The sequence below is a fragment of the Sapajus apella genome, unplaced genomic scaffold, assembly GCF_009761245.1.
Source record: "Sapajus apella isolate SASKATOON/1434 unplaced genomic scaffold, GSC_monkey_1.0 scaffold196, whole genome shotgun sequence".
NCBI lineage: Eukaryota > Metazoa > Chordata > Mammalia > Primates > Cebidae > Sapajus > Sapajus apella.
In genome coordinates, this window is record NW_022437136.1 from 383,022 (window position 1) to 410,928 (window position 27,907).

Consider the following 27,907-nt stretch of genomic DNA (forward strand, 5'->3'; position numbering starts at 1 on the left):
TACCAGATGTTTATTTCACTTTCTGCATATGTGATTGTTCAGATTTAGATGGGATTTCCTCATTTCTCTACTTTTTTTTCTTTTCTTTGTGGGGTGTTTTTTTTTTTTTTTTTTCCCCTTTTATGAAGTCTGTTTTTTTTGCCTGGGCTGGAGTGCAGTGGCACGATCTCAGTTTACTGCAACCTCTGCCTCCCGGGTTCAAGCGATCCTCGTGCCTCAGACTCCTGAGTAGTGGGGTTACAGGCGCACAGCACCACACCCGGCTAACATTTTTGTGTTTTTAGTAGAGACAAGGTTTCACCATGTTGGCCAGGCTGATCTAGAACTCTAGACCTCGAGCAGTCTTCCTGCCTCGGTTCCCCAAAGTCCTAGGATTACAGGTATGAGCCACCATGCCCAGCCACCACTTTTTTTCATCAGCTGCTATATCAAATCTCCCAGCAGAAAATCTCCTCTGAGCAAATCAGCTTCCAGGTTTGTTTGTTTGAGACCGAGTTTCACTCTTACTGCCTAGGCTGGAGTGCAATGGCTCAACTTTGGCTCACTGCAACCTCTGCCTCCCAGGTTCAAGTGATTCTTCTGCCTCAGCCTCCTGAGTAGCTGGGATTACAGGTATCTGCCACCATGCCTGGCTACTTTTTTTATTTTTATTAGAGACAGGGTTTCACCATGTTGCCCAGGCTGGTCTCGAACTCCTGACCTCAGGTGATCTCCATGCCTTGGCCTCCCAAAGTGCTGGGATTACAGGCATAAGCCACCACGCCCAGCTGCAGATTTTTTAAATTAGTTATTTTATTACTATGTTCAGCCCTGAAAGAAAAAGAATAGGTATTGAAATATCTGCCACTCCCATTGTGTCTTGCAAAAATCTGCGTCACCCAAGAGGTTGGGTTTCAGGAGTTGGCTACTCAGCTCTGGGGGTCCAATAGTGGGACATGGGTCTTTACTTGTCTCTGTGGGATTTGGGGACCAAGTGTGGGAATTATTAGTGAATTCAAAGGAGTTGTGAATTCTCTGCTGAAGGAAGGATGTCAGGCACACATAGATCCTGGTGACCATATGTCCTCACTTAGCCAGCAACTCAGTTCTCTGGGCTCCAACAGAGGCAGGTGGAAGGGGTTGCTCCTGCAGCTGTGGTCAGAGTAGGGAACAGGAGGCTGGATGGGCCTATAGAGCATGTCATCTCTGTCTCTCTCCTCATAAACACATCTGGATAACAGGACAGGTAACAAGGACCCACCACCAATGGGCTTCCCATGTAGAGACAACATTTGATGACTTAATCTTCCATCAAGAGAGACATCCTTTTCAGTTTAGTTATCCTAAGGAACACTTTGTATGGAAGCGGTAGAATCAAGATTTTTATATCACACACCCCACCCCGACTTTCTGTGCCACTTATAAAAATAATATACTTGGGGCTGGGTGTAGTGGCTCATGCCTGTCATCCCAGCACTTCGTAGGCCAAGGCTGGTGGGTCACTTGAGGTCAGGAGTTTGAGACCAGCCTGGTCAACTTGGTGAATCTCCATCTCTACTAAAAATAGAAAAATTAGCTGGACGTGGTGGCAGGCGCCTGTAATCCCAGTTGCTCAGGAGGCTGAGGCAGGAGAATCGCTTGAACCTGGGAGGCGGAGGTTGAGTGATTGTACTCCAGCCTGGCAACAGAGCAAGACTCCATCCCAAACAACAACCACAGAATCATTTCAAACATACAGATTTAAATATATTCGGCTTTCAACTGTTTTTGGGGTGTTGGGGTGATGGAAATATAATTATTTTTCTTATTGATATTCAAACTGTCTCATATTTGACCAGCTAGAACCCTGGTACAATATTTTAGTATGAAATTCTCTAGACTTTTAGAAATGTACACACAAATATATAAAATGAGGATAAATATTTTATTATAAATATTTAAATAAACTTTATTGAGGTATAGTCTACATAAAATAAGACTCACTAACTTAAATTCAAGGTTTTTAAGTGTACAGCTTGAGTGAGTTTTTTCAACTTAAAAAATTTCTTTCCTTTTTTTTTTTATTTGAGACAGAGTCTCTGTCACCAGGCTGGAGTGCAGTGGTGACATCCTGGCTCACTGCAACCTCCACCTCCTGGGTTCAAGAAATTCTCCTGCCTCAGCCTCTCAAGCAGCTGGGATTGTAGGTATCTGCCACCACGCCCAGCTAATTTTTGTATTTTTAGTAGAGACAGGGTTTCACAATATTGGCCAGACTGGTCTTGAACTCCTGACCTTGTGATTTGCCCACTTCAGCCTCCCAAAGTGCTGGAATTAAAGGCATGAGCCACCACACCTGGCTAAAAATTTATTTCTTAGTTGACAAATGATCATACATGTTCGTGGCGTTCATAGTTTTTGTTTGTTTGTTTGTTTGTTCGTTTTTTTGAGACGGAGTTTCGCTCTTGTTACCCAGGCTGGAGTACAATGGCGCGATCTCGGCTCACCGCAACCTCCGCCTCCTGGGTTCAGGCAATTCTCCTGCCTCAGCCTCCTGAGTAGCTGGGATTACAGGCACGTGCCACCATGCCCAGCTAATTTTTTGTATTTTTAGTAGAGACGGGGTTTCACCATGTTGACCAGGATGGTCTCGATCTCTTGACCTCGTGATCCACCCGCCTCGGCCTCCCAAAGTGCTGGGATTACAGGCTTGAGCCACCGCGCCCGGCCAGTTTTGGTTTTTTTTGAGACAGGGTCTTGCTCTTGTCACTCAGGCTGGCGTGCTGTGGCGTGATCACCGCTCACTGCAGCCTTGACCTCCTGGTCTCGAGCCATCTTTCCACCTCAGCCTCCTGAGTAGCTGGAACCTCCTGAGTAGCTGCCACCATGCCCAGCTAATTTTTAATTTTTTGTATAGGGACAGTCTCCTTATGTTGCCCAGGTTGGTCTTGAACTCTTGGTCTCAAGGGATCCTCCTGTATCAGCTTCCCAAAGTGCTGGGATTGCAGGTGTGAGCCACTGCGCCCAGCTCTTAGTAATGTTTTGGTATTAATACATAAAATATATGGGGAGATAAGATCAGAGTAATTAGCATACCCATCATCTCAAACATTTACTGTTTCTTTTATTTATTTATTTATTTTGCTACTTCTTCTGTGATGACATTTACCATGTCATTGTGTTGGGAACATTCAGTGTCCTCCTTCTAGCTCTTTGAAGCTCTGTAATACATTATCGTTCACTTTAGTTATCTTACAGGGGTACAGAACATTCTTAATGAGTTTCGAGAAATGTATACAGTCTTGTAAGCACCACTGTTACCACGTGGAATGCTTTTATCACCCTGAAACGCCTTTTGTGTGTCTTACCAGTCAGTTCCTTTCCTTGCACTAGCAATTCTTTTTTTATTTTTTTGAGACAGAGTCTCGTTCTGTCGCCCAGGCTGGAGTGCAGTGGTGTAGTCTCAGCTCACTGCAACCTCCGCCTCCCGGATTCAAGTGATTCTCCTGCCTCAGCTTCTTGAGTGGCTGGGATTATAGGTGTGCACCACCACGCCCGGCTAATTTTTGTATTTTTAGCAGAGAAGGGGTTTCACCACATTGGTCAGGCTGATTTTGAACTCCTGACCTCAAGTGATCCGGCTGCCTCAGCCTCCCAAAGTGGGATCCTAGGTGTGAGCCACCACGCACGACATCCACTGGCGGCACTTGATTACCTGTCACCATAGGTACGCCTTTTCTATTTTGCCAATACTTTCCTTTCATTTTTTGGTTTTGTTTGTTTTGAGACGGAGTCTGGCTCTGTCGCCCAGGCTGGAGTGTAATGGTGTGATTTCAGCTCACTGTAACCGCCACTTCCTCAGTTCAAGGGATTCTCTCACCTCACCCTCCTGAGTAGCTGGGACTACAGGTGCATGCCACCATGCCCCACTAATATTTGTATTTTTAGTAGAGATGGGGTCTCACCATGTTGCCCAGGCTGATCTTGAACTCCTGACCTCAGGTGATCCACCCACCTCCGCCTCCCAAGATGCTGGAATTACAGGCGTGAGCCATTGCACCCAGTCGCCATTACTTTCAACGGCAATAACCGCAGTTACTTTTGTCCTAGCCTAACGGCTTTCCGTATCGAAGGAATAATACAGCCTGTGGCCTTTGGGGTCTGGTTTCTTTCACTGAGCGTGATGCTTTTGACATTCAGCTATTTTACTGCATCATTTCTCTCCTTTTACTGAGCTGTATTCTATAGATATGCATTGGGTCTTTTGTTTGTTTTTAAGACAGAGTCTCACTCTATCACCCAGGCAGGAGTATAGTGGCGTGATCTAGGCTCACTGCACCCTTGGCCTCCCGGGCTCAGGTGATTCTCCCACCTCAGCATCCCAAGTAGGTGGAACTACAGGTGTGCGATACCATGCCTGGCCAACTTTTTGTATTTTTTTGTAGAGACAGAGTTTGCCACCTTGCCCAGGCTGGTCTCCAACTTCTGGGCTCAAGCGATTTGGGTAATTCTACATTTAAACATTTCAGGAGTCTTACTTTGCAATGAACAGTTAGACTAGACCATCTTCCCATATCAGCATGTGTAGACACTTCCTGCTGCTTCGTTCCTTCTTTTTTTTTTTTTTTTTTTTTTTGATAGGGAATCTTGCTCTGTCGCCCAGGCTGGAGTGCAGTGGCACTACCTTGGCTCACTGCAACCTCTGCCTCCCGGGTTCAAGCGATTCTCCTGCCTCAGCCTCCCAAGTGGCTGGGATTACAGGTGCGCGCCACCACCTGGCTAATTTTGATATTTTTAGTAGAGACAATGTTTCACCATGTTGGCCAGGACGGCCTCGAACTCCTGGCCTCAAGTGATTCACCCATCTCAGCCCCCACGGTGTTGGGATTACAGGCGTGAGCCACGGCACCCAGCCCTACTTCCTGCTTCTTAACCACTGGGTAGTACTTCACTGTATGGAAATAGCATGGCTTACGTATCCAGCTCTATATTGGACATTTGGGTCATTTCTTGACTTTTGGTGCTCTAGGCAATGACACATATCGCTTTCTGAAGGGCCTTTGGGTGGCCTCTGTTCTTTGACCGCATGCACAATACTGCAGGGAACGTCTTTGTGAGATGTTTTGCAGACTGAGTCCCTAGATGGGGCAAGGTGAGTGACTGAGCTGTCTTCGGGGCTCCGTTCTGGCCTAATTATGACCCTGTCACCTTATTCCACAGGGGACCAACCAGGCACCATGGCACAGAAGGGCCAACTCAGTGACGATGAGAAGTTCCTCTTTGTGGACAAAAACTTCATCAACAGCCCCGTGGCCCAGGCTGACTGGGCTGCCAAGAAACTCGTCTGGGTCCCCTCGGAGAAGCAGGGCTTCGAGGCAGCCAGCATCAAGGAGGAGAAGGGGGATGAGGTGATTGTGGAGCTCGTGGAGAATGGCAAGAAGGTCACGGTGGGGAAAGATGACATCCAGAAGATGAACCCACCCAAGTTCTCCAAGGTGGAGGACATGGCGGAGCTGACGTGCCTCAACGAAGCTTCCGTGCTACACAACCTGAGAGAGCGGTACTTCTCAGGGCTAATATATGTGAGTATTGCGGGGCAGCCAGGTACCTACTCCTGGCCTCACAAGGGACGCAGGCGTTAGAAATGCACTGGGAGGGCGGGGCTCGGTGGCTCACGCCTGTCATCCCAGAACTTTGGGAGGCCAAGGTGGGCAGATCACCTGAGGTCAGGAGTTGCAGGCCAGCCTGGCCAACATGCTGAAACCCCGTCTCTACTAAAAATAGAAAAATGAGCCAAGTGTGGTAGTGTGCACCTGTAATCCCAGCTACTCGGGAGGCTGGGGCAGAAGAATTGCTTGAACCCAGGAGGCAGAGGTTGTCGTGAGCTGAGATCACACCACTGCACTCCAGCCTGGGTGACAGAACAAGACTCTGTCTCAAGGAAAAAAAAAAAAAAAAAAGGGTGGGGGGAATGTGTTAGGAAGGCTGAAGTTTTGATGGAGGGAGACTGCATCATGAGGCAGAATCATTCCGACGTGCGTTCACATCTCATTCCTTGAGCAGGTCATTTCCCCTCTTGAAGCCTCAGTTTTCCTATCAGTAAAATGGGAATAATCACCCTCTTGTAGACAGGAGGTGTGCCATCTCACGTCATCACATATGCCAAGTGCCAAGATGTATGATAAGCTCTCAATAGATTTCATTGATATCATTCTCTGTCCTTCCTTCCTCTTGAAAATAAAGAAGAGCTCATAACTGCTTTAGAAAGACTGGTTTTTCTTGGCAGCCAGGTGGGTAGGAGACATGAAAATGTGGCTAGGTTGTCCAGGCACAGTAGCTCATGCCTATAATCTCAGCACTTTGGGACGCCAAGGCAGGCAGATCACCTGAGGTCAGGAGTTCGAGACCAACTGGGCCAACATGGTGAAACCCTTTCTCTACTAAAAACAAAAATGAGCTGGGCGTGGTGGCATGTGCCTATAATCCCAGCTTCTCAGGAGGTCGAGGCAAGAGAATTGCTTGAACCCAGGAGGCAGAGGTTGCAGTGAGCCGAGATTGTGCCACTGCGCTCCAGCCTGGGTGACAAAGCAAGACTCGGTTTCAAAATAAAAAAAAGTGGCTAGGTTTTAGGGAAGCCTTCCTTGTCACAGAGAGTCTGTGATCTGCCCACCTCGACCTCCCAAAGTGCTAGGATTACAGGCGTGAATCACTGCACCCGGCCAATTTTTAAAAAAATATTTTGTAGAGGCTGGGGTCTCACTCTATTGCCCAGGCTGGTCTCAAACTCCTGGCCTCAAGTCATCTCCTGCCTTGAGTTTTCAAGGCACTGGGATTACAGGTGTGAGCCACTGCACCCGCCATAACCATTAAATAGATCCTCCATCCCAAGTGCTGTCCCTTGACACATTTTATTTAACACAATATCCTCTGGGTTAAAAATGTTTGCCCCTTTTAGGGAAGGAAGCTGAGGCGCAGTGTTGTAAAGTGTATCTTTACTTTCTTAAGTAGGGAACATCTTTTGTCTGTGGCACTGTTAGGAGAAATGCCAGATATAAGTGAAGGGGAGGAAGGCAGCACATCATGCTGCCACGTGTGTACCTATGCAACAATCTTGCATGTTCTTCACATGTACCCCAAAACCTAAAATGCAATTTAAAAAAAAAGAAAAGAAAAGGAAATACGGACCTGGGGCTGTTGGTATATTGGAATTTTCTTTTCTTCTTCCTGTTTGGTTTTTGTTGTTGTTGTTGAGACGGAGTTTTGCTCTTGTTGCCCAGGCAGGAGTGCAATGGAGTGATCTCAGCTCACTGCAATCTCCGCCTTCCAGTTTCAAGTGAATTTCTTGCTTCAGCCTCCCAAGTAGCTGGGATTACAGGGATGTGCCGCCATGCCTGGCTAATTTTTGTATTTTTAGAGAGATGGGTTTCACTATGTTGGCCAGCCGGGTCTCGAACTCCTGACCTCAGGTAATCCACCTGCCTCAAGTCTCCCAAAGTTCTGAGATTACAGTCATGAGCCATCGGGCCCAGCCAGTATATTGAACATTTCTAAAGAGGTTGGCAGGGAGCCAGAGGGAAAATTGGACTCCTAGAGCACAAATCTTCCATCTAAGTCATGTCACCTCCATCCAGGGAGTCTCAGGACTGGCCTATGTATTCGTCTCACCTGCTCTCCTCAAACAGAACTCAGAAAAAAAAAAAAAAAAAGAAGGTGCAGGAAGGTCCTGAGACCCAGAATATCTTCTGACAGCAGATTAAAAATAAATGACTCAAAGCTTCAAATTCCTGCTATGCTTCTCTGAGCAGATTAGATTAAAATCCTTTCAGCCTTGTGATGATGGGCCTGCTCTTCTGTTGTTTCTTTCTGGTCAGTTTAATTGCTTAATAGAAACTGTTGTCCATGCTGGATAAGATAAAGAAGGAAAGGGTTGGGTGGGGGAGCACGGTAAGTTACTCTCCCAGCCCATAATAGCAGCATGCATGCCTCTTGTTAATAAGCAGATGGCGAGGCGATGCCAGGTCCGTGGGCTGGCCTGCATGGCTTTGCCCTCTGTGATGAAGGGAACTTTCTCCTCCGTTCTGCAAAGCTTGCCTGAAATGATGGGCCCTTGAGAAGCTTCTGGCAGACCTGTTGTCCTCCTGGATCTAGAAGGGTCTGTAGAAGCCAGAGGAGCTTGTCTCCTTATCTTAGAGATACAGGTTCTTGGCTCAGCAATGTCCAGCACCCTACCTGAACTGCTGGAGATTGCTCGTGGCATACCTGGCGGGGAGCATCACTTTCATGTCTGGTCCTAAGGGTGCCTTGGTCTTCTGAATGTTGTCTTTTGGCTGAGTTCTGTCTGCTCAAATTTATTTCTTTCTTTCTTTCTTTCTTTCTTTCTTTTTCTTTTTTTTTTTTTTTTTTGAGATGGAGTCTTGCTTTGTTGCCCAGGCTGGAGTGCAGTGGCATGATTTCGGTTCACGGCAACCTCTGCCTCCTGGGACTCAGGGGATCCACCTGCCTCAGTCACCTGAGTAGCTGGGACTACAGGCATGTACCACCACACCTGGCTAATTTTTTGGGTTTTTGGTAGAGATGGGGTTGCACCGTATTGCCCAGGCTGATCTCAGACTCCTGAACTCAAGCAATCCGCCTGCTTCGGCTCCCAAAGTGTTGGGGTTACAAGCATGAGCCACGGGGCACAGCCTGGAAATTTTCGTGGGTCACTAAAGCAATCAGTTGCGTCCCTGGCATCTTGCTAGGGGATGAGGAAAAGGGATTCAGGAGGAGTGAGCTCAGCAGGCGTGCATCTGCTATGGGCCCGGTACTGTCTCAGCTTCCTCCCAGCCCGCTTCGTTCCTCACAACACCAGCAACAGTGAAGCTGAGAATCCCAGCTTGCAGATCAGGTGACTGAGGCAGAAAGGTCACGCTTGCTTAGGAAGGGGCTGTGAGGGTGCACATTTAGAAAGGGTCCTGGGTTCAAACTCTGGTCTTATCTGACTGTAAAGTGTGTGTTTTCATTGCGCTCTAGCTTCTCTATGGGAAACTGATTCAGAGGGCCAAGTCCCGTCCCAGCTGTTCAGTTGATTGGAAGAAGACAAGATGCATGAATTAGAAGCACATCTATGACGTCAGTTCTAAAGCGTGGGGTTCTTTTTTTGTGAGGCGGAGTCACCAAGCTGGAGTGCAGTGGTGCATTCTGAGCTCACTGCAGCCTCCACCTCCTGGGTTCAAGCAATTCTCCTGCCTCAGCCTCCCAAATAGCTGGGATTACAGGTGCATGCCACCACATCTGGCTAATTTTTTATATTTTTGGTAGAGACAGGTTTCACCATGTTGGCCAGGCTGGTATCAAATTCCTGACCTCAAGGGATCCACCTGCTTCGGTCTCTCAAAGTGCTGGGATTACAGGTGTGAGCCACTGTGCCCTGCCTAAAACTAGGTGCTAGGCTAATGATTACAACCTGATAACACAGAGTGAGTGATTTTCTTCTTTTTTAATTGAGTTAACCTAATATATCAAAAAAAGAAAGAAATCTGTTTCTGGCATTGCTTGAAAAAGCAGAGAATCTGACACTCCAGGACACAGGGTGCGAGGTAACAGTCCCTGTGAGATGGGCTTTATGCTCTCTGCTTTTCCACAGGTCCCACCACTCCCTGTCGCCTCCCAGGCCCTGGCAGCCATTGACCATGGCACCTCTTTTGTTGACTCACACAGGGCCTGCTTCACTCATGCCTTACCTGCTTGGTCCCGTCAGTCAGTGGGACCCTCCACCCTATACCAAACCTCTGGGGTTGGGAAAAGCATGACCCAGAGCCACAGTGGGTGGGCCCCCCTGCTCATTGGACCCCCCAAACCCGAACCCCCATACTACCCGTGAGCCCCAAAGGCCATTTTTCCAGTTCTGCTTCTGGAATGCCCAGGGGGTCAGCAGAAGCCCACCTTCCAAACTTGAGCAGGTGACAATGTTTCCTGCTTAGAGACCTAGCCCACCAATCTTAGCCTTCTCTGGAAGCAGTGTCCACCCAGGGACGCAGGGAGCAGGCGGACTGTGAGCAGAGGCTCCTGGGTGCCAGCCATTGCTCTGGTCCCTGGAGGGTAGAAAGCCACCATAGCTGGAAGCTGCGCTTTGGTAAGCCCCAGGAAATAGACCTTCTGATCTTTTTTTTTTTTTTTTTTTTTTAAATGGAGTCTCGCTCTGTTGCCCAGGCTGGAGTGCAGTGGTGCAATCTTGGCTCACTGCAACCTCCATCTCCAGGGTTCAAGCAATTCTCCTGCCTCATTCTCCCAGGTAGCTGGGATTACAGGTGCCTGCCACCATGCCCAGCTAATTTTTGTGTTTTTAGTAGCGAGGGAGTTTCACCATGTTGACCAGGCTGGTCTTGAACTCCTGACCTCAGGTGATCCACCTGCCTCAGCCTCCCAACATATTGGGATTACAGGCATGAGCCACCGGGCCAGCCTTCTGACCTTTCAAGTCATTATTGCTTCAAAGAACCTCCTCCAATAATACAAGGATAATCTATGCAAAGACCACAGGAGGATATTTAAGAATAAGTATGTATCACAAAAAGCATACATGGAGGCAAACATGATTTGCAGGGTCATGTATGTACACACATGCAAGAAAAAGTTGCTCCATGTAGTTTTGCAGTTTGCGTTTTTTCCACTTACCCCTGCCTTGTAGTTTTTCCGTTGTTAACAATCTTGTCAGACTTAAAATATATTTTTGAATAAGATGCAAATATGAAATAAAATGGTGTATAAAGGTGTATAGAACTTCCCCCTTCATTTCTATTCCTCAACCTTTCAGTTCTCCTCCTTAGAGACACTGTGGTTGCCAGTTATATACGTAGCCTTCAGTGATGTTATTTATTTACCTATTTATATTATTATTCAAGATGGAGTCTCCCTCTGTCGCCCAGGCTGGAGTGCAGTGGAGCCATCTCAGCTTTCTGCAACCTCTGCCTCCCTTCAAGCAATTCTCCTGCCTCAGCCTCCCAAGTAGCTAGGACTATAGGTGTGCGCCACCACGCCTTGCTAATTTTTGTATTTTTAGTAGAGATGAGATTTCGCTGTGTTGGCCAGGCTGGTCTCAAACTCCTGACCTCAGGTGATCCACCCACCTCAGCCTCCCAAAGTGCGGGGATTACAGGTGTGAGCCACCATGCCCGGCTAGCCCTGTGTGTCTGAAAACCAGTGTTCCTTCCCTCCGTGTTCCTCATTTCTGCTGCAGGCCCTGGGAGCACCCCCCTCTCAGGGCTCTGTGGCTGACCATATAAAGCGTCAGGGAAAAGTTGGAGCTGCTTCCTAATACGGTCACAAGAGGGAAACCCTGGGCCTGCAGCTGGGTTGCTAAGGGCCCGTGACGTGCCGGCTGAGACACTGGAGGCCGGGATGTTGAAACCTCTGAACTTAACCAGCTGGAGACGGGCTCTTGGGGCCAGAGAGGCAGAAAAGAAGCCAACTATGGTTGGGCTGGGTCGAGGTGAAGAAGTGGCTGAACGATGTGGGAGGAGGAGCTGGATGCTGAAGCCCCGAGGCCCTGCGTGAGATGTGCCACTGCCTGTCCCCGTCTTCCTCTCGCTCTGTCGTCATACCCTGGCTTGGTTGGAAAGCTTTTGCAGAACTCAGCAGAGATTCGGCTCTGCCTGGGAGCATGGATTAAGTGCTTGCTGCGTGCATGGCACCGGGAGAGGTATCCCAAACACCAAAGAATGAAAGTCACATTCCTCTTTCAGAAGCTGGTGATGGAGTTGGAAAGGCTGGATGGTCCTTCCTTCTTTGTAAGAATTCTTTTTTCTTTGAGACAGTCTTATTCTGTCACCCAGGCTGGAGTGCAGCAGCATGATCTCAGCTCACTGCAACCTCCGCCTCCTGGGTTCAAGCAATTCTCCTGCCTCAGCCTCCTGAGTAGCTGGGATTACAGGTGTGCACCACCATACCTGGCTTATTTTTGTATTTTTAGTAGAAACGGGGTTTCACCATGTTGGCCAGGCTGGTCTCAAACTCAAAGTCCTGCCCTCAAGTGATCTGACCTCCCATCGGCCTCCCAAAGTGCAGGGATTACAGGTGACTGAGTGTCTACCCTGAGCCTGGCACCGTGTGGGATGTGGGAATTACAGTAGTGTGCAGGTCACAGTCCACGAGGTGACATTTAGGCTAAGGTCTAAAGGAGGAGAGGGAGACAGCTGTGGGAAGATCAGGGGAAAAGTGTTCCAGGTAGAGGGAACAGCATATTGAAGGCTCTAAGGTGGCAAGACTTTACTTCTCATGAAATGAAGGGAGCGTAGTAAGAGTCACTACGCAACATTAATTGAGTACCTACTACATACTAGTCGCCATGCTAAATGCTTTGTGAGCATTATCTCACAGCACACCTAGGAAGGGCTTGTTGGTATGCTGCCCCGTTTTGTAGATGAGGATAACTGAGGCTCAGTGAGGTTAAGAAGCTTGCCCAGGGTCACACAGCTAAGAAGTAGCAGAGTGGCCGGGCGCAGTGGCTCATACCTGTAATCCCAGCACTTTGAGAAGCTGAGGTGGGCGGATCTCCTGAGGTCAGGAGTTCAAGACCAGCCTGACCAACATGGAGAAACCCTGTCTCTACTACAAATACAAAATTAGTTGGTCATGGTGGTGCATGCCTGTAATCCCCTGTAATCCCAGCTACTCAGGAGGCTGAGGCAGGAGAATCACTTGAACGTGGGAGGCCGAGATTGCAGTGAGCCGAGATGGTGCCATTGCACTCCAGCCTCGGCAACAAGACTGAAACTCTGTCTCAAACAAAACAAAACAAAACGAAGTAGCAGAGTGAAGGTTCAAATTCAAGTAACTAATAGCCAGTTCTGAGCCCTTAGCCACTGCCCTTGACTGCCTCCAGGTCAAGCAAGGGCTTCAGTGAAGACGGATTGGGCTGCAAATGATACCTATATTGAAAAGGGGTGTGACAGTGGGTGTGGCCCCACAGGAGCTGGAGGTGGAGTCAAGACCTGAAGGAGGGTGGGGCTTGGTTGACCTTTATTCAGATGACCATGGACTGAGCACGTGCTGTTTGGGAGGCTTGTCCTGGGGACGGGGAACACCGATGAACAGGACATAGCCCCTGCCCTGGCTCCATGTAGTCTACTGATTACCTACCGCTGCACCACAAGGCCCCAGGTCACAGAGATGAAGTCAGGCTGCCCCTGCTCTCCGAAAGTTGTATCCTTAAGTTACTCCGTCGATATGCATTTAACAAGCATTTAGTTAGCACCTACTCCATACCAAGGTCAGTACTGGGACTGAAGAGGAGGAAGTGGGGGCTCCCCGGCCTCAGGGTACTTGTAGCTGGTGTTTGCAGGATGGGTGGGAGGGTCCTGGGTGATAGAATGGGGAAAAGGGGTCCTTCCTGCCTTGATCTCCTGAAGTCCTGGGATTATAGGCATGAGCCACTGCATCCAGCCAGACCTTCCCACTCTCTGGCTCCAGCCCTTGACTAAAAGCCCCTTGAGGGCAGGGACCTTGTGTCTTTTTTTATGTTCTAATGTAGTCCCAGCACCTTGCATGGCATCTAGGACATACATAATGAATGAATGAATGAATGAAAAAATGAACAAACGAAGGAATGATCAATAGTTTCTGTTTCTGTCAGATGGGCCTAGGCTGGTTAGCATAATGGACTATGCACGCCTGGGGGTGGGCCAGGCTGGGCTTGGTGCTGCCAGGGTCTTCCTTGGTTGCTTTGGTCAAGTGCCTTAACCCTCTGTTGCTTGGTTCACCCTTGTTGTAACTCAGAGATGGATCTCTGATTTTCCCTCTGTCACTTGTTCGGAAGAGGATGTGCTTTATGGCCGTCAGAGTCTTGGGCAGTACTGATGTTTATCGCTTGGGGAAAGCAGTTCCTGTGGGATGGGTGGGAGCCTGTCTCCTGAACTGTGACCTCAATCATGGGAGAATCTAGCATCCAGAAATGAAAAATCATGACGATAGCACCTCACCACACACAGTATGGTGGGGTTCGCCTTGTGCCTTTGCTCCCTTATCCCTGGTCTGATTATCTTCAGATGCTCCTATTCACCTGGTAGGACAGGACTGCTGCTTTTTTTTTTTTTTTTTTCTTGAGATGGAATCTTGCTCTGTCACCCAGGCTGGAGTGCAGTGGTGTGATCTGGGCTCATTGCAACCACTGCCTCCTGGGTTCAAGTGATTCTCCTGCCTTAACCTCCTGAGTAGCTGGGATTATAGGCAGCCGCCACCATGCCCAGCTAATTTTTGTATTTTTAGTAGATAAAAGGTTTCACCATGTTGATCAGGCTGGTCTCAACCTCCTGACCTTGTGATCCACCCTCCTCAGCCTCCCAAGTGCTGGGCATGAGCCACTGTGCCCAGCCAGGACTGCTATTTTTTAAATGGTAGTGTGTAAGTAACATAAAATTTACCATTTTAAACATTTTAAAGAAAACAGTGGCATTTGGTGCATTCACAATGTTGTGCAGCTATCAATTTCAAGACAAGGTCTTGCTGTGGCACCCAGGGGCCAGAGTGCAGTGCTGCGATCATAGCTCACTATAACCTTGAGCTCCTCGGCTCAAGCGATCCTTCTGTCTCAGCCTCCCAAGTAGCTGGGGCTACAGATGCTCACTGCCATGACCAGCTAATTTTTAAAATTTTTTGTAGAGGTGGGGTCTTGCTGTTTTTGTCTGGGCTGGTCTCAAACTCTTGGCCTGAAGTGATCCTCCCGCCTTGGCCTCCCTAAGTGCTGGGATTACAGACATGAGCCACTACACTTGGCCCCAGAGCGCTCTTATAGCCCCAGGAGGAAACCCCATACCCACCAGCAGTTATTCCAGCGCCTGGGAACCATGAGTCTGTTTCCTGTCTCTGTGTCTTTGCCTAATCTAGACGCTTCACATAAATGAGATGACATGATGCGTGACCTTTCATGCCTGGCTTCTTTCACTTGGCATATTTTCGAGGTTCATCCACCTTGGAGAGCATGTGTCAGTGCTTCCATACTTTTTAGGTACAGCTGTGTTTGTCTCCGTTTTACAGAGGAGGAAGTCATTTCATTAGTGGTCAGGAGCAGGTGCTCTGGGGCAAACAGTCACTACAACCTCTGCCTCCCAGGTTCAAGCAGCTCTCCTGCCTCTGCCTCCCAAGTAGCTGCTGAGCTTGTCACCAGGTCACACAGCTGGAGGGGAGTAGTTCCCGACCTCTCTCCAGCTGTGTGACCTGGTGACAACCTCACCAAGCCTCACTTTGCCCTCCTGTCAAACGGGCAGTGCGGAAATCACTGTTACTGAGTAGTTGTGAAGATTCCATAAGGAGATGCCTCTGCCGTGTTTTAGAGACTGATTCACTGGGGTTTCTCCTTAGATATGAACAATGGGAGGCACCAGAAAGAGATGAGAGGGCGGTAGGAGGAGAGAGGCTGGGGTGTTATTACCTCTTCTCCCTCCCTCCTGGACCATGGTTTTGGCAGTCGTGCTTCTGTGTGGTTGCAGCTCCCTCTGGACGGTCCCTTTCTATGGCCGTGTGGCTTTTTATGTCTCCAATGTTCACTTAACATTTCCTCTATGGCTGGGCACAGTAATCCCAGCACTTTGGGAGGCTGAGACAGGTGCACCGCCTGAGCTCGGGAGTTTGAGACCAACCTGGTGAAACCCTGTCTCTACAAAAAAAAAAAAAAAAAAAACCTGGGCAGGCACGGTAGCTCACACCTGTAATCCCAGCACTTTAGGAGGCTGAGGCAGGCAGATCACCTGAGATCAGGAGTTTGACATCAGCCTGGCCAACATGGTGAAACCCTGTCTCTACTAAAAATACAAATATTAGCCGGGTGTGGTGGTGCGCGCCTGTAATCCCAGCTACTTGGGAGACTGAGGCAGGAGAATCGCTTGAACCCGGGAGGCAGAGGTTGCAGTGAGTTGAGATGGCACCATTGCACTCCAGCCTGGGGTACAAGAGGGATACTGTGTCTCAAAAAAAAAAAAAAAATTAGCTGAGCATGGTGGTGCATACCTGTGGTACTAGATACTGGGGAGGCTGAGGGGAGAGGGTCATTTGAGCCCAGGAACTCGAGGTTGCAGTGAGCCAGGATCACATCATTGCACTCCAGCCTGGGTGACAGCAAGACCCTGTCTCAAAAAAAAAAAAAAAAAAAAAAAGTCAAGTAAACACCATTCTCTTCTCTTCTTGCTGTTAATTGCTCCATCACTGGTTGGGTGTCATTAATTCTGCACACATGTCTGTAAACAGTCCCTTTATTTAATGTTCCTGAGTTACTATTTTAAGTGTGCTGTTCATTTTCTGTGCCACCTGTTAGATGATGAGCATTTAATAAGATTGCGAGCATCCTAAAAAGATTCTGTGTAGTGCTTAGTTTGGTGCCTGGCACATACTAAGTGCTCAATGAATGCTGGCTGTTATTTAAGCCAGTGAGGTCCAGGGAGGTAGAGTCACAGCTTGGAGGAGTGGAGCTGAGATTTGGACCCAGAGCTCTTTAAAACTTCACAGTTTGGCCAAGTGCAATGGCTCATGCCTGTAATCCCAGCACTTTGGAAGACTGAAAGGGGAGGATTGTTTGAGCCCAGGAGTTCAACTCAAGATCAGCTTGGGCAACATAGTGAAATCTACGTCTCTACAAAAAATACAAACATTAGCCAGGTGTGGTGGTGACCACCTGTAGTCCCGGCTACTCGGGAGTCTGAGGTAGATGGATCACCGGAGTCCAGAAAGGTCAAGGCTGCAGTGAGTCATGTTTATAGCATTGTACTCCAGCCTAGGTGACAGAGTAAGACCCCATCTCAAACAAAACCCCCCCACAGTTGCAAAATATCACATAGGCAGTCTGGGAATCCACTCTTGGCTTTTCTCCTCTTCCCTTCCTCTGTACCTGGAATACCAGTCAGGCCCAGGGTTTCCTCCCAAGACTCCAAGCCTCAGTTTCCCCATCTCTAAAATGAGAACATTGAGTGCTTCTGTGCGGTCTGTCTTCCCTGGGGTAGGTCTGGAAATAAGCTGTGTTCTCTGTCTGCAGACATACTCTGGCCTCTTCTGCGTGGTGGTCAACCCCTATAAACACCTGCCTATCTACTCGGAGAAGATCGTCGACATGTACAAGGGCAAGAAGAGGCACGAGATGCCGCCTCACATCTATGCCATCGCAGACACAGCCTACCGGAGCATGCTTCAAGGTGAGTGGGGCCCTCGTGGGCATGGGAGCCCGTCGAGGGTGCTACGGGGTCAGCGCCAGAGAGCTCTTCCTGTCCTGCTTGTCTGCAGTTCTTGCCAGGAATGTGGAGTTTGGCAGGCAGTGCTCGGGACCAGGCGTGCTGTGGCTGAAAAAGGAAAAAAGCAAAAGGCACATCTGTGTTTGCAGCCTGGGAGGGTGAGGAAGAACTGAGGGCTTGGGCAAATACGGGCATGGGCCCGCTTCAGCCCTGGCTCTGGGGCTCACTGCCCAAAGGCCCCGCCGGACCAGCTGTCTGCAAAGGATGGAAAGACGGTGGGGAACAGCCCTGGGGCTGAGCCATCGGGGTCTGCATTGGCACCCACCTGTCCCTCAATCCCTGTGGGACTGTGGCCAATTATCTTTTGCTCTTCAGCCTCAGTTTCCTCATCTGTCAAAAGGGGTGGTGATAGTCTCTATCTTGTAGCTTCTTGTGAAGATTGTTAGTGCTGGTTTTTCCAAACTTAAGACTTGTGCCTGTTACCTTCATGTTTATGTGTTGTTATTTTTACTATTATTTTATTATTATTTTTGAGACAGGGTCTCGCTTTCCTGCCCAGGCTGAAGTGCAGTGGTGCAATTGTGATCTCAGTTCCCTGTAAACCTCCTCCTCCTGGGCTCAAGCAATTCTCCTGCCTCAGCCTCCCAAGTAGCTGGGACTGTAGACATGCACCACCATATCAAGCTAATTTTTAAAAGTTTTTTTTTGTTTGTTTGTTTTTGTTTTTTTGCAGTGACAGGCTCTTGCTATATTGGTTGGTCCCAAACTTCTGGCCTCAAGTGATCCTCCCACTTCAGCCTCCCAAAATACTGGGATTATAGGCATGAGCCACTGCCCTCAGGCCTTCTCAGTTTCTATTTGGAGCACTTTGGAGCCCCTGGAATAGCCATCCACAAGTCAGTCAGTTAATACAAACACGTGTACTAGGTCAGGCAAAGACTATAAAGAACCCGAAAACTCACACCGCCCTCGAAAAGGGAGCCAACAGATGAGAACCCAGGGATCTGAGTTGGGAATTGAGAGGAGCCCATTTTTGAAAGTTCTTGAGGCAGGAATCCAGGTGTGCCTGAGAGATGCCACTCCACCACCCCCAAGGTAGAGGCGGGGTATAAGTGCCCGGAGTTACTGACAGAATTAGCCAGACTCCACAGGTAGGGCCAGAACTGGGCCCCTCTAGGCAGGGGCTGCCATTACCTCCAAAGACCAGCAGGTGGGGCCTTGCAAGGAGAATCATGGAGACACAATCTCAGGTTGGAAAATGATGACTCCTGGGTATAGGCATCTGTCTTTGTATTAAACACAAAGACACACATACTCTCTTTGTGATCTCCCTTGATGAGACTGTATTTGCAAAGTGTTTTGTGTATGTCTTTGGGAAGCTGAGCCTCACAGAGCTCAGTGTTCCTACCATTTGGGGTGCTTTTGGTTGCAAGTAACATAAGCAACTAAAGTGGCTTAACCAGTAGGAGTTTATTTTTATTTACTTTTTATTTTTATTTATTTTTTTTCAAGATGGAGTCTTGCTCTGTCACCCAGGCTGGAGTGCAGTGGTGCAATCTCTGCTCACTGCAACCTCCACCTCTTGGGTTCAAACAGCTCTCCTGCCTCAGCCCCCTGAAAGCTGGGATTACAGACGCACCACCACACCTGGCTAATTTTTGTATATTTAGTAGAGACAGGGTTTCACCATGTTGGCCAGCCTGGTCTCAAACTCCTGACCTCATGATCCACCTGCCTCGGCCTCCCAAAGTGCTAGGATTACAGGCGTGAGCCACCACACCCAGCCAACCAATAGGAGTTGATTACCTCTCATAACAGAAAGCCTAGTGACTGATTTCAGAGTTGACTTCCTTGGGATTTTTCTCAGTTTCTTCCTCAAGGTCATGAAGTGGTAGCCATAGTTCCGGATATCACATTCTCATGTGATAATATCTAAAAGCAGGAAGGAAGTGGAGAGTTAGATTCTTTTCCCGTGTCTCTCTTTTTTTTTTTTTTTTTTTTTTTTAGGGAGGAACTTGGTGATCTGCTAATCCCTGAAGCAGTCACTAGTAAAGGGGATTGGGATGTTTATGATTTGTTTGAACCTTTCCTGTTTTGTTTTGTTTTGTTTTTTAGGGTTTTTTTTTGTTTGTTTGTTTGTTTGTTTTTTTTTTTTTTTGAGACAGGTTCCTACTCTGTTGCCCAGGCTGGAGGTGCAGTGGTGTGATCTCAGCTATGTGGCCTTTCATACACAACTAAGCTGAACGGCATGAAATGAAGGAAATCTTTGCTATCTGAAGATAATTGTTTCCAGAAAAAGATCCCTTGAAACAGGGACCAAGTTTTACTGTAGATTGGGATGTGTGTGGAGGGGGGAAAGAGAGTGGGCAAAGGTTTAATAGCCTGAAAAATGACATTGCGGGCTGGGCACGGTGGCTCATGCATGTAATCCCAGCACTTTGGGAAGCCCAGATGGGTAGATTGCTTGAGGTCACGAGTTCGAGACCAGCCTGGACAATATCGTGACACCATGTCTCTGCACAAAATTCAAAAATAAGCTGGGCATGATAGCTCATGCCTGTAGTCAGGCTTCTCAGGAAGCTGAGGTGGGAGGATCGCTTGAACTGGAGGTTGCCGTGAGCCAAAATCATGCCACTGCACTCCAGCCTGGGCGATAGAGCCAGACCTTGTCTCAAAAGAAAAAAAAAGAAAAGAAAAAAAACAACATTGCAAATTATAAAAAAGGTTCATTTCATCTTACATGTAACAAAAATTTTTTAATTACAAGTAGGTGCTAATTAGTAGATTCATTATAAAATGAATTAAGAGTGGGTGTGGGTTTAACCTTAACTTTTTTTGGGGTGAGGGACAAAATCATGTGAGAGATAAAACGGCATTCTTCACATCACGCTTGACTTCCGCAGCCCGAGGTAACCATGCTTGCAGATTTATTTGATGGGTCACCAGTTTTCCTAAAGGCTTCTTTTACTTCTTTTGTGTTTAGTACAGATTCAGGGCAATTCACAGCTAAATGAACACCAAGACCACTGTGGTCTTGGTGTTCATTTAGCTGTGAATTGCCTGAATCTTTTTTTTTTTTTTTTTTTTTGACCAAGTTTCACTCTTGTTGCCCAGGTTGGAGTGCAATGGTGCGATCTCAGCCCACTGTAACCTCTGCCTTCTGGATTCAAGTGATTCTCCTGCCTCAGCCTCCCAAGTAGCTGGGGTTACAGGCGTGTGCCACCATGCTTGGCTAATTTTGTATTTTTAGTAGAAATGGGGTTTCAACATGTTGGTCAGGCTGGTCTTGAACTCCTGGCATCAGGTGATCCACCCACCTCAGCTCCCAAAGTGCTGGGATTATAGGCATGAGCCACTTCGCCAGGCCTCTGAATGTTTTTTATGGCCTTTCTAAGGCCACTGACTTTACCAATCACTGCACCTTAAAATATCACAGAGCTGCCACTTTGTTTTGTGTTTGTAGCATGATGGTAGATGTTGACGCCCAATAATTGGCAAGGTGAGGCCATTGAATCGTAGGTGGCAGAGAAGGAGGTTTCAGTGGAGTTTGATTGCTCATGTAGTCATTGAAGAACATTTTTGTGTCGTGGGGACTTTTGCTTTCCTATACCAGCAGTCTCCAACCTTTTTGGCACCAGGCACCACTTTCATGGAAGACCATTTATCCATGGACCGCAGGGGAGAGAGAGTTTGGGGATGATTCAAGTGTATTACATTTATGGTGCACTTTATGTATATTATTACATTGTGATATATAATGAAATAATGATACAACTCACCATAATGTAGAATCAGTGGGAGTCCTGAGCTTGTTTTCCTTCAACTGGACAGTCCCATCTGGGTGTGATGGAAGACAGTGACAGATCATGAGGCATTAGATTCTCATAAGAAGCAGTGCAACCTAGATCCCTCGCATGCATAGTTCACAACAGCGTTCAAGGTCCTTTAAGAATCTGATGCCACCCATGATCTGACAGGAGGCGGAGCTCAGATGTTAATTTAGTGATGGGGAGTGGCTGTAAATACAGATGAAGCCCACTACTCACCTCCTGCTGTGCGGTACTAGTCAGTGGTCCAGTCGTTTGGGATGCCTGCCCTAGACCACCTCTTTTTTTTTTATTTTTATTTTTTTTTCCTAGACCACCTCTTAACTGTGGGGCAATGTTGTAATCGACAAGGACACCCCGTGCTCGTACATTTCTTTCCTCGTAGGCTCTAGGTGTTAACACAAAATGCCAGAGTTAGCTCTCTAAAACTACTGATAAATGTTCATTTGACATGTAGTAAGCTCCGATAGGAAATGACAGTCATGACTGAGCTTGGCGGCGTTATTCCAATCCTAGCACTTTGGGAGGCCAAGGCAGGAGGATCACTTGAGGCCAGAAGGCCGAGACCAGCCTGGGCAACATAGTAAGATCTTGTCTCTACAAAAAGATAATTAGTTGGCCACGGTGGTGTGAGTCTGTAGTCCTAGCTACCCTGGAGGCTGAGGCAGGAGGATCACTTGAGCTCAGGACTTCGAGAATGCAGTGTGCTATGATCATGCTGTGGTACTCCAGCCTTGGCAACAGAGTAAGACCCTGTCTCAACAACAACAAAAAAAAAAAAAGAAAGAAAGAAAGAAAAAGGAAAGAAAATGACCAACATGAGCACACCCATCCATAAGATAAGCTCTTTACTTAATGTAAATGTTAATCAGTAGCTGCTATGCAGTCATCTATTTTGGCATGAGTAAACTAGATGGAGTTTCTGGAAATCATTGATTATGGACTCCAAAAGTAAAAAGAATTTCAAAAACCATGGAGAAAAATTTAAGCTTGGGAAGAATTCTGTTCATCTGCTTGTTTCCCCAAGTCCCAAGGAGGAAACTGGTTTTCGTGAACGAACATGTAGGCACAGTGTGTTGACTCCATCGATAAATGGCGCTATCTCATGCTGTTAAGTCACTAGGCGAGGACCCACCCTGAGCTTACCGTCAAGCTGGAGAGGGAAAGCTAGCACACGTGGCTTCTTCCTTGAGTGCTTCATGAAACAAGATGGGGTGTGAAAAGGGGGGACTGAAGAGGGATAGGTAACACATGCACACTGAATATAGGATGACACATTTCAATTATGTCACATGGACAGTGAGTTCCCAAGGACCCATAAACTCCATCCTTCTCTTCATGTTCCGCCTTGTATCTCCAGCACATTTTCTGGTGCCTGGCATGTAGTAGCTACTCATTTTGCTACTCATTTTGTTTCTATTTGCTGAATTAATGAATGATCAGAGTTGTTTATAGAAAAGAACCTACCAGGGAAGGAATGGATGGGGTGGGTGATTCAGGAGAGGTGGACATTATAAGCCTTGAAGAATAGTTTGCTAAGATGAGAGAAAGGGAACAGGGATGGCTTTCTAGCCAACAATAAAAGCATAAATGTGGAGGTGAGAATGGGTATGATGAGCATGGGAGGAGCTAATTTGGAAGGTTTGACTAGTATACTGTGGCAGGGGGCGCAGAGCCAGAGCCTTACAGGAGTTGGGAATATGGGAGGGACTTTCTAAGAAATACTTTACAACATGGCACCCTCCCCAACAGAAGCCAAGCCCTTTGAGGGTAGGAGGAGGAGAGGCCAATATTTAAAAGATGTATCTTATATCTGTGTATGTATAAATTATGTCATTTATTTTTAAAGTTTCCCCATTTTTTGGTTTTACTTGATTGTTGTTGTTTCCGTTCTTGTAGTTTTTGAGACTGTCACTCTGTCACCCAGACTGGAGTGCAGTGGCGCAATCTCAGCTCACTGCAACCTCTGTGTCCTGGATTCAAGCGATTCTCCTGCCTCATCCTCCTGAGTAGCTGGGATCAGAGGTGCACACCACCACACCTAGCTAATTTTTTGTATTTTTAGTAGAGACGGGGTTTCGCCATGTTGGCCAGGCTGGTTTCAAACTCTTGATCTCAGGTGATCAGCCCACCTTGGCCTCCCAAAGTGCTGAGATTACAGGCATGAGCCACTGCGCCTGGCTGTGGTTTGCTTTTGGAAAGATGATACATCCAAATTCAAAAGCTGGACTTCTCCCTTCAGCCTTGTGCATTACACCCCTAGCTTCCCTCCCAAGAGACAATTACGGTTTCTAGTGTATGAGGTTTTCTTCTAAAGATAATTTTGCAAGTATAAGCAAATAAGTAGCTGTTTTATTCCGTAAGGTTTCCCTACAAATACTAGCATTCCATATATATACAAGTCTACATTTTGCCAGACAGTGATACATATCAGTGCATGTAGGAATTTCTTGTTTCCTTTTTTTAAAAATTCGTTTTAATTTTTATTAAAAGTATTCATGCAGGTGGCTTAGAGTCAAGTAACTTTAGAAGGCTGGTTAAGAAAAATAGCCATCCTCTGCTAATTCTCAACTCCTTTGATTTTTTTAAATTTACCACCGTATCTCTAAAAAGAACTTGTTCATACTGCTGCAATCTTAATTTTGTTTTCAATTTTAGATATCATCTCTTGACTTTTCTCCAGGAAATTTAACGCGTTTACCTGCTTCCTCATTCCAGCCCACATGCCTCATCTCGTAGTCTATATATAATTTTATCTTAATTTTGACAAACTCAGTGTTCAGAGTTTCCATTATTATGACTATGTACATGCTATCTAGAGTTTACATTATTATGATTATGTAGATATTATTCAAACCTGAGCTTTGCACTGCTTCATGACTACTTTTCTTTTTTCTGTATGACCTTTTTTTTGAGTTAGCAATTGCCTTTTTACCCTCAACCTTGTTTTCTGTGTACTTAACCACCAATTCTGCCCCAAATCCTCCTTTTAAATGTGTTACTCTCCTTTTAATATGTCCAGACATGTATTGGGGATAATACTGATATTGTCCCCTTGAAGGTGATCTCTGCTCTGGCCTTCTGATCTGCCCTGGCCTTCTCTATAGCTAGTAGCTGTCATACAGGATCATTTTCACCGTCCTTGAAATTCCCTGTGATGCTTTCATAGTAGATTCCTTGCTTCTCAGTTTTCATGTCTTCTTCTTTCTTGCCTTACTCTCCTGCTTAAATTGAGCACTTTGTCGAGTAGTTTCTCAAGAAAGGATGCATGTGATCTTGAGGCATTGCAATCTTGCATGTTTGAGAGGCTTGATGCTTCTCTAACACTTAAAGAATAGTTTAGCTGGGTGTAAAATTTCAGGCAAGAAAGTTGTTTTCAGAAAGTTATAAATAACTTTCTTGCCTGAGCTTTTTAAGGCGTTGCTTTGTTGCCTTCTAGCTTCAGTTTCAGTTTTGAGAAGGTGAAATTCATTCTGATGTGTGTGTGTGTGTGTGAGAGAGAGAGAGAGAGAGAGAGAGAGAGAGATTATATTTACCTTCCTGGCTGAGAATATTCTTGATCCTTCGTACATTACCAGTTTTTGTTTTTCCTCCTCCTCCAGAACTTTTAGACTCTCTTTATCCCCCTGTTCATGATGATGGGACTTGCTATGAGTCTTTTTTTATGCATTATACTGAACACTTAGTGGCCCAATTAATCTATAAACTTGTGTCCATAAATTTATTTCTTTGATGCTTTCTTTCTCCCTGTGTTCTCTGTTTCTTTTTCCTAGAAGTCTTTTTATTTCCATAATGGAACTCCTAGATGGATCCTATAATTTTAATCTCTTTCTCTGGTTGTTTTCATCACCTTAATGTTTTTAATTCTATTGTATGGGTAACCCTTCCATTGTATTTTAAATGTCTGGTATATATTTTATTAAATTCCAAAAATTTTTTTTTATTTTCTAAATGTTTCTTTCCTATGACATGGTTTTTCTGTGGATGTGATATCCTGATTCTCAAAGGATATTTCATGCATAGTCACTTTTCTCCAAGATACAAATTTTCCTATGTATTTGTTTTTTCTCTCTGTCATATTGGTGATTTCTTCAAATGTCTTGGGATTCTTGGCTATCCATTCATCTGGGATGCTTTAGTGCATGGGATACCAAAGAGTTGATGGAAGCTCGGTGCTTGTAGGATGGGCTTGCTCATGTGCTTGGCTATAAGAAAAAGCTGAGTCACCCCATTAGGACACTTCTGATTTGTCTTTCAGTCTTTTGTTCGTGGGCTAATCTGATTCTTCAGAGAAGATTTGTAGAAGAATCTTCTGCCTGAAAGTTAAGGCTCTGTCTAGCATCATTTTGAAGGTTTCGTTGAGAAGAAGCTGAGCGTTTCAAAATTTGGGATAAAATTTGTACATTACCTTCCTTCTTTCACTATGGTTCCTCGTGTCCCCCAGGACAGAGACCCTCTGTTAAACCCTCATCAGAGACTAAATCCACCACCTTCTGTGGGGTGTGGGAAAAGGTAGCCACTTGGCTTCAGGGAGTGTAGAAGGTTTCCAAGGGGTCTGACAGTGCCTTATATTTCATCCAGTCCTTATGTTTTAATCTCCTCCTTGATCTTCTCTTCTAGAGTTCCCTGGTGTTGTCGGTTTCTGAGGTTTGGGGTGGAAATGGGGAATTCTGTGTTGAAATTAGGTCGTTTCTCACCTTTCCTTACTGCTGACTTAGACTTTTTTCTTCTTGGCAGTTTTTGTTTGTTTGTTTGTTTGTTTGAGATGGAGTTTTGCTCTTGTTGCCCAGGCTGGAGTGCAATGGCACGATTTTGGCTCACTGCAACCTCCCCTTCCAGGTTCAAGTGATTCTCCTGCCTCAGCTTCCGAAGTGGCTGGTATTACAGGCATCTGCCACACGCCCAGCTAATTTTTGTATTTTAAGTAGAAATGGGGTTTCACCATACTGGTCAAGCTGGTATTGAACTCCTGACCTCAGGTGATCCACCCGCCTCAGCCTCCCAAAGTACTGGGATTACAGGTGTGAGACACCAGGCCTGGCCTTTTTTATTTTTGAGACAGGTTCTCCCTTTGTTACCCAGGCTGGAGTGCAATGGCACGAACATGACTCACTGTAACCTTGACTTCCTAGGCTCCCGTGATCCTCTCACCTCAACTCCCAAAGTATCTGGGACTACAGGAATGTCTACCAGACATGGCTAAATTTTATATTTTTTGTAGAGACAGGATTTCACCATGTTGCTCAGGCTTGTCCTGAACTCCTGAGTTCAAGTGATCCACCTACCTAGGCTTCCCAAAGTGCTGGGATTACAAGCATGAGCCACAGTGCCCAGTCAAAAAATACTTTTTTTTTTCTTTTTTTTAGAGATAGGGTCTCACGGTATTGCCCAGGCTGGTCTCTTACTCCTGGCCTCAAGTGATCCTCCTGCCTTGGCCTCCCAAAGTGCTGGGATCATGGGTGTGAGCCACCACGCCCAGCCTAAAGTTGTTATTTTTCCCATGATGTTTACCTTGGTGGTGTTTATGAACTGGCAACTATGGAATTCTTCCTCGGCATATGTGCCTGTGTGGGTATGTACTCGGCATGTGGGCCTACAAGGCTTGTTGGGAGAGCCAACGCTAGGGCAGAAGCTTTTCTTAGCCCTCTTTTGCAGAGGGGAAAACAGACTCAGAGCAATGGAGAATTGGCCAAAGGTTTGGTAAGTGTCAGAGCCGAATATACACTTGCATTATCCTGACTCCAAAGCCAGAGCCCTGCTGGTCAGTCCGTGCCACTGAGCAGCCACAGGGGACTCCCTTGGCCCCCATGGGAGGTTGTCTATTGCAGAGGGTCTGTCTTCTTACATCTCAAGAGTGTTGACGTCTCAAAGCATAGGAGGCTGGAGCTGAGTTCAGTAAATGAACGTGATGAGTAGGAGAAAAGTGCCACTAAAGCCCTCCAGACAAGAACCACTTTGGAGCCCCTTCATAGGTCCCTGGGGTGTGGGAGGGGCAGGAAAGGCAGATAAGATTCCATTCTGAGCATTCGCACTCACTCGCCCTGTGCAAGACAGCCAAGTCATGTTTTATCCTCACCTCATTAGCAACAAATGGCCACTCTCAGGGGATTAGAAAAAGAAACGCAGCCAGCCTTTATCAGCCTGGGGCTCTTGGCTGAGTCCTCTCTAAGCTTAAGACAGCTCCTCGGATAGAGTGATCCCAACGACTTTCTCTACTTTGCAAGTTCCCACACTTGACTGTATCTTTCTGCCTGTGATTGGCAGCCCCCTGGGGGCTAGTTCCTGCTTACCCACCTCCCCTGAGGCTGCTCCCCAATAGCGGCAGAGCGAGGAAGGGCGCTGATGTCCACGGGGCCCCTGTGATAGGTCCTGGCTCTCTGCTCTATAAATTCCACATTACTTGGTCCCCGCCAGCACCACACAGGGTGGGTGGCAGGCTCCGCATTTGATAGATGGGGAAAACTCAGCGCACTGAGTGACCTGGCCCCAGAGCTGAGTCAAACTTGGGGACCCAGCTCCGCTGCCCTCAAAATCTTTCTTTTCTCTCCAAGGCGGTGTGGTATGGACAGTGTAGTACTCTTGTCCCCATATAACAGAAGAGGAAACTCAGGCCCCCAGAAAGCTAAGGGACTAGCACAGGCCTTTGTCTTAGTTTGTTCAGGGGCTATATCAACATATCATAGACTGGGCGGCTTTTAAACAGATAGTTCTTTCTTGTGGTTCTGGAGGCTGGGAAGTCCAAGATCAAGCTTGGTGTCTGGTGAGAGCGTAATGGACATCAGAGGAAGGACATCAGCGCCCTTCCTCGCTCTGCCGCTATTGGGGAGCAGCCTCAGGGGAGGTGGGTAAGCAGGAACTAGCCCCCAGGGGGCTGCCAATCACAGGCAGAAAGATACAGCTGAGTGTGGGAACTTCTCGCTGTGTCTCACG

At 47.0% G+C, this 27,907-nt stretch overlaps 1 protein-coding gene across 4 annotated transcripts in view; it reads left to right on the forward strand.

The window, feature by feature from the left end:
- The window catches only part of MYH11 (myosin heavy chain 11), a 154,066-nt gene that overhangs the window by 14,724 nt on the left and 111,435 nt on the right, over nt 1-27,907 (forward strand). For all 4 annotated transcript variants that reach the window (XM_032269627.1, XM_032269630.1, XM_032269628.1 and 1 more), the window contains exons 2-3: nt 5,179-5,540; nt 16,958-17,114. In XM_032269627.1, the coding sequence (XP_032125518.1) occupies nt 5,196-5,540; nt 16,958-17,114 (502 nt within the window). In that variant the 5' untranslated portion in view covers nt 5,179-5,195. The remainder of the gene's footprint in view (nt 1-5,178; nt 5,541-16,957; nt 17,115-27,907) is intronic.